This window comes from Vanellus vanellus (genome assembly GCF_965231255.1).
Source record: "Vanellus vanellus genome assembly, chromosome: 2".
In the NCBI taxonomy this organism is placed as follows: Eukaryota; Metazoa; Chordata; class Aves; order Charadriiformes; family Charadriidae; genus Vanellus; species Vanellus vanellus.
In genome coordinates, this window is record NC_138906.1 from 117,834,383 (window position 1) to 117,841,521 (window position 7,139).

Here is a 7,139-nt window from a genome sequence, read left to right on the forward strand (position 1 = left end):
CATGATTTTTTTCTCTTTGTTTTTCTTTTTTTCTCTCATACTGTAGGGCAAATATTTGGAGTGTAATAGGCTGTGACTTTACAGATACCTACCTATTATGGAAATTTACCTAAAAAAGAAGAAAATTCTGGGAGAGAGCAACATTGCCTACCAAAATTGGGGAAAAAAAAAAAAACCACACACAAAAAAAAGCAAGCACTGAAAACTGGTTTAAATGCATAAAGGAATTCAGCAGCAACTGTTCTCCAGCATCCTGCAATTATTTGAGGCCTTTCAACCCACAACATCAGGAAATACTGTTGGACTAATTCTGTTATAGATTTTCTTCCCAACCAGTAACCACATACATAAGCAACTTTTGTCTTCTGAGAAAAGACATTCTGTCAATCTGAGTAAGACTGCTGGTCACTCATATAGAAAAACATATAAAGCAACTGTGCAAACAGTATGTTTCATTTGCTAAAATCCCAAATGTAGGAAAATTATACAGATACACGAATATATAGATTTTATATAAATATATATATATAGTCCAACTCTTATCAATAATATGGAATATACTTTTAAGAGCTTTTAAAACTTTGTATTTTTGTACAAAATATTTGCTTTTTACAATTGTTCTCTTTTTTACTGACTTTTTTTACAAATATAGTGCACAGGGGCCAAAGAAAACAATAAAGGTACTAATAATTCATTAAGGTTTGCTGTCAGGCCTAGCTCAGCTATAGAGAAATATTTTTCCAGTTAGAAATATTTGTACTTTCCCAGATGATTTGTTCTGGTTAAATAACTTTTAAAGCCGATTTTAGATAGTGTTTTCCTTATTATATGCAGTCTAGTCTGCGTGTGTAACAATTAAGTTGACTAAGGACTAGATACTCATTATAGCTCTGATCACAGCCAGTGTTCAACCAGGGTACTATGCAAAGACCATGTTAATAAAAGCTTTTTCTTCCTTCCTTCCTTCCTTCCTTCCTTCCTTCCTTCCTTCCTTCCTTCCTTCCTTCCTTCCTTCCTTCCTTCCTTCCTTCCTTCCTTCCTTCCTTCCTTCCTTCCTTCCTTCCTTCCTTCCTTCCTTCCTTCCTTCCTTCCTTCCTTTCCTACCTGCGTGCCTTCCTTCTTGCCTGCCTGCCTGGCTTCTTGCCTGCCTGCCTGCCTTCCTGCCTGCCTACCTTCCTTCTTTCCAGCCTGCCTGCCATCCTGCCTTCCTGCCTTCTTTCTACTCATGAGAAATGCCACAGAAGTAAATCTCCGAATTTTTAGAACAGTTCTGAAATGTTTTCATTCCTTCTCCCTTCTCATGAGGAATTCTACCCCAGTAGGTGCTACCCACATTGCAAGTCAAGCCCAGATGAAGGATTTTATGAAAACAGAAACGAAGGAGCTGCACATGCTGAAATATGTTTCTTTTTAAGATACATTTCAAAATCTGGTAAGAAAAACATGCTATACTCAGAAAAGTCTAATCAATTTGCACTTCTCCGAAGTGCTTTGTAAATCAATCTGTTTTCTTGGACCAGTACTTGTCTCCCAAACAAACTAGAAAATAAAATATGCTGCAAACCAGAAAGCAGTGTGGCTAATAAAATTATATCATCACCCATCCAGTTTCCTCTGCGGTCCCATGAGCCATTGTTTAGGCAGCAGTGCTGCTTATCAGGAATTAAAAAAAAATTAGCAACCAGTTAAAGTTTGTTAGCAGAAACCCTGGTTTCAGTTCCCAGTTTCTGTACTCTCTCCATGGCCACATGCTATACCACGGAGTAAGTTGTTTTGGCTTCTTGGGAAGAAGAGTTGTTTTTCCGTTGCCTCCTGACCTGCCGTTTACCTTGGCTGAACGCAGATAAGTTTGTTGAAATACTCCAGCTCTGTTGGAAAGAGTCAAGAACTTGTACTTCAGATTTTCAAATATTGCTCCTAAGACCAACCAATTAAAGCCTGCTGCTTTCCTACATCCCACACTCCCTCCAGTGTTCATTTGGGGGCAGGGGGAAGGGTGGCTTTTAATTTTGACTATAATTTTCTTAGAGAAAATACACAAAATGTTACATTTGGGAATCTGTCCTGTGGTGCATATTAGAGATGAGACAGGAACAAGATCAAAATTGCATGTGTTTAATTAAAGTGAAAGGTCTGTGTATTACAGCTGCAGAAACCATGTGTGGCCATCTTGGATGGATTTCCACAGACTTTTCTTTTGGCTTTTTCATTAGGTTTTGAATACAATATGATTCTGCCATACTCCCTGTCATGCTGTACCTAGGAGTTGTGTGTAGAGACACGCTGTAGTGTTTACATATATATTTACACGGTATCTGTGGAGATAATGTTGAACTGCTTATTTGGGATAACGAGGTACAAAACTATTCCTTTGCATACCCAGAGAGCCTCACAAACCCTAGTGAGTGGAGCTTTGCAGAGCCACACTGAGTGAGAAGCACTGCTGCCTTTGTTTTGGATGTTGGCTTATTTAGGTGAAATAAGCCCATTCTGAGCATCTGCCACGTTAAATGAAGTTGTTCTTGCTGATGTGATAGACTTCCGTTGACAAAAGAAGTTAATGAGAAACCTCTGTGTAATCCCCAGCCGTACTGTTTTCTTGCCCCGATTTCATCCTTCTCTTCCTTCAGCGACGGCAGTAATGGTACATATCAAGATGAGATGACCCAAGAGTCATCTAGTGTCCTCCAGTCCCTCTAAAGAGGTTTTCAGCTCAGCGGTGATCAACAGCTATAGCTGCACTTATGCCTGTATAAGGTTACAGAAATGGCTGTTTATCAGTGATAGATGCTTAGTTCGTTGAAAACAAGCGCAGCAGCTATGCTAAACTACGGGCAGTTGGGTGGCCTTAGCATGGAAATAACCATTGAATTAGGGCAGTTTAAGGATGCACCATGTTTATGAATTGGAGCAACTCTCCTATGAAGACAGGCTGAGAGAACTGGAGTTGTTCATCCTGGAGAAGAGAAAGCTCTGGGGAGACCTTATTGCAGCCTTCCAATACCAAAAGGGGACCTACAGGAGAGCTGGAGAGGGTCTTTTTACAAGGGCATGTAGTGATAGGATGAGGCGGAATGGCTTCAGACTGCAAGAGGGGAGATTTAGACAAGATATTAGGAAGAAATTCTTTACTGTGAGGGTGGTAAGGCACTGGAATGGGTTGCTCAGGGAAGTTGTGGATGCCCCATCCCTGGAAGTGTTCAAGGCCAGGTTGGATGGGGCTTTGAGCAGCCTGGTCCAGTGGAAGGTGTCCCTGCCAACTCTCACCATTCTATGATTCTATGAAATGTGCATTTCAAAGTGCATTTCAATGCTGGGTTGTAATTTTCTGTAATGATGCTCTAGTTAATCCACTTTCAGCTGAGAAACAAAACGTGCCTGGGCTCAACCTCTCTGTTCACGCATTTGAAGCAAAGAGTGTAGCTGTTAGGCAAAACTGGCTGGAGAGGGATACTGTAGTTGCGTGCCTGGTGTGTTCAGTCATTCTTAAAATCTGGCCTGAGCAGCCAGGCGGGCTGAGACAGACCATCCTTCTGACCTTCAGTATTCCTGCAGGAGGGAAACAGAGGTGTCAAATGGCAACAAAGATTGAAATCACTGGGAGGATCGGGAGAGTGTTAAGACAGCTCAGGAACCTGTCAGAGAAAGGAGATTGGCAGGGATGCAAGTAGGACACCAAGAAAGGGCCAAGAAATTGTCATGAAAGTCAGAGCTGCCACACGGTGCCTGGAAAACATCCCAGTTAAATCTGCTTTCTGTATGGTTTGAGTGATAACACAGGTTGTATGGAAAGTTTTAAGTGATAGGAAATTATTTTGTCCCAGCTCAAGTTTTGGCTTTCCTTCTTATGCACAAATACTGTAACTTGGCATACCGAGTACACATTTCCATCGTCCTTTTTCTTGTTTTACATCAAACTAAATGCAAGTTCATACACCCCGGCAAGCACTGGGACTGTTGCAGGAAGGGGAGGGGAAGGCAGAGGGGATGCAAAGTCATTGTGATTTACATCCAGTGCTGGGTTTCTTAATGTCATTTCTGACTTCTTTCATTAATTTATTTGGAAATACCTTCAGCTGATTAGAGCATATAAATCTCAAACTCTCATCCCTTTTCATGTCTATACATGATACCTGCAAATGTTCCAATAAAGGAAGCACTAAGCTGAGACATGGAAGTGAATGTTGTTTACTCTGTGTGTGCTTGTGTAACCAAGAGAGATGTGGATATTGGAGACATGTGGAGCCATGTGGAGCCAGAAGCATTCGTAGATAATAAAAATCAAACTGATGAAAATTATTTTCATTGAAGCCTTTCTTCTCACTTACACCATCCTAGTTCTAAGTATGATTGTGGCTATTTTATCCCTTAATTGCAGTTTTAGCGTATTGTTCTCGCAGCACCTAGGTACTAGAAACTTGGTTTTAAAGGTCTGAGCTGAACAAGACCTTTAAGGTCTTAAGAAGCAAGAATTCCCTCTTGCAGTTCTGCCCTAGCAGAAGCACGCAAAGCAGCTCAGAAGGGCCCCCAAGTGAAAGATGTCTTGACTCGAGTAGAGCAGGACCAGTCCCTAGCTTAGCCATTATTGCATCGAGCTTAAATTGGCTGTTTATAATGGCTAATCTGATCTTGCTATTTCTCTCTCTCTCAGATGGCTGACCTCCTCTTTTAATTTTCTGTTCCTGGCAAGTAGCTCCTCTGTTTTTAGCAAGTAGCAGGAACTGGTCTCTGATCACTGGCAAGGAGAGGAGCTGGTCGGAGGGCGGCCGCTGGCTGTCAAAGGAAAACACTCTCCAGCAAGTAGGGGAAAGGCAGCCGAGTCGATTCACGTGTGAGAAAACAAACCCACTTTTCCCCAGCGCAGCTTCCTTGGTTAAAAGCACAGCAGCTCATGCAGGCATAGCATCCAAAGGGAACAAAATGTCTCCAACCCCAGCCTCCAGGCTTGCTTTGCTTTTTTCCCCTTTGCTTCTGGGGGTGTCTCTGTGCTCCCTGTAAATGTTTTCTCCCCTGTGAACAACCCCTGGAGCGGGCTCTGTGCTGGCGAGGGACTGGCAGCGGGACAGCCACCCATGCCTTGCACTCCCCCGCACTGGGACACCCCGCTCCTCCCAGCACCCGGGGAAGGAGCGGGAGGAGGAGGAGGCAGCTGTAGGGCTCCCGTGCTTGCCCACGCTCACTTTTAGGTAGGTTGGGTATCTATAGATGGGAAAGTAGAGACAAAACCCTTGTTCCCCAGAAACCAGGCATTCCTAAAACCAGAGCCCATTTGTTCATTCATCATCTCCACCACACTTTTTCCACGCTGTTCAGTGAAAAGAAAAAGGAGAAAAAAAAAAAAAAACTTGGCTAAAAAAATTTTTGAAAGTTCTCATGTGTTTTCTTTCTTCGGGTGGAATACGTTTGTTTTTTCTTTCCATCTGGCTCAGAGATGAAAAAAACATTCTTTGATTTCTTTTTCAAAATAAACTCAGTGTAACGCTCCAAAATTTGTGTAGAGATATTTTTTTTTAATAGCAGAACAATAAAAGCAAATCACTAGGCAAATAATGCTCTTTTTAGAGAAGATCTTGCATGCCATGAGGATTTTCTTACCCAAAGGGCTTCCCGGAGGCACGTAAGTATTGCCAGACCCATTGTGTGACTGGAGGAGAAAGGAGATTTTCAAGAATATGATTAATTTTAAGGTCTCAGTTTTGGGGATTTTGTTTTCGTCTGTTGAGGAGGTGATTTTTTCCAATGAAACCAACGTTGGCGTAGAGCAAATTAGCTTTCATACACCTTGGTGAAGGGAGTGGACTTTCAACACTAAATTCAACAGAATGGTGTCTCTCCCACATCACCATGTGTATGGGAGGTGGCTGTTTCTGCTGCTGTTTTGGAGAGCGGAACTCAGTTTGATCACAGCAGAGCATCAACAGCCCAGTTCAGAGAAATGTATTGTGCGGGTAAGAGTTAACAAATGACACTAAATTACCAGGACACCCCTTGATCAGAGAGAAGGTTAAAGGCCTGCTGAGACTATTGGCTCTTCTGCAGCCCAACTTCAATAAATCTTCAAAAAAAATACGTACCAAGTTCTACTTTAAAAATAATTAGGGGTTTCTTTGCCCCTTTAACCATTTTGGCTGCTCTTCAAAAACTTTATTAGGAACCTTCTTTTGATAATCAGCGTGAATGCAATTACATCCAGTTTAGATTTGTTCTTGTTCCAGTGCCGTCCTTTAGCTTAAAAAGCATTTCTCCCGGGACCATCAAGCAATTGTAGTGGTCAGTGTGGAGCCATCCATCTTGAGACACAGTAAGGGATGGTTGGGAACAAACACATCCATCTGACCAGCCGGGGAGCCCTGACGACAAAGCCTGGCTCAGGTCCCAGTGTCAAACCCCACAAGGGATTATCTGAGGACACGCCGGGCTTCTGGCTGAACGGTGGAAGTTTCCATACTCTTTTCTTGTTAGTACTGTTAGAGGACAGGGAGCAACAAAATGGGTATAGAGGGTGGTTTCCTGCTGAATTAGAGTAGGTTACAAGGGCTTGGCTTTTTGTAAGGTTGTGTCATGTTTTATAAGGCATTTGAAAAATTAGTCTGTAGGTTTGAGCTTAAGCACACTTATTCGGGTTTTACACCAGAGCAGAATCTACGTGCAGGTAAGACTTAGGCCCTTGATCTTCAAGACATTAAAATCTCCAATTCACAGATTAGCATGTGACTTCTACTTTTTCTGATCCCTCTGTCCTGCCAAGGCACAAATCCACAGCTCAGGCATCAGTGTGGTTCCAGACTCTGAGAATTGCTTCCAAACTCCCTGCATTCGCAGTCGTGCTCCTGCCAGCTTTGCCAGAGGTCCTGCTGGTGGAAGCTGCAAGTCTGAAATGTGACTTTGGAAGAAGTTTGTTCGGGAATCCCTCTCATTCAGAAGTCTGGGCATATTGCAAAGATGATATTTCCTTAATTCCAGCTCTATTACCCACACTCATATAAAACAGATGATGAATTATTTTTCTGAATGGTAACAACATATTTTTGTCCACTTTTTTTTTAATGTCAAAATAAAAGCCTGGAGGTGGAAATCAGACAAAATATCCCTTGGCATTGCAGTATCCCACTATAGCAGGCAAATAATGTTCCTGGATT

General features: G+C 42.3%; 1 protein-coding gene across 1 annotated transcript in view; it reads left to right on the top strand.

The window, feature by feature from the left end:
- Positions 1-530, top strand: part of COLEC12 (collectin subfamily member 12) — a gene marked incomplete at its 5' end in the record, with an annotated part of 88,429 nt that extends 87,899 nt beyond the window's left edge. The window contains one exon of the mRNA XM_082499220.1: positions 47-530. Coding sequence (XP_082355346.1) covers positions 47-66 — 20 coding nt within the window. The 3' untranslated portion in view covers positions 67-530. The remainder of the gene's footprint in view (positions 1-46) is intronic.
- Between the last annotated feature and the right edge of the window lie 6,609 nt (positions 531-7,139).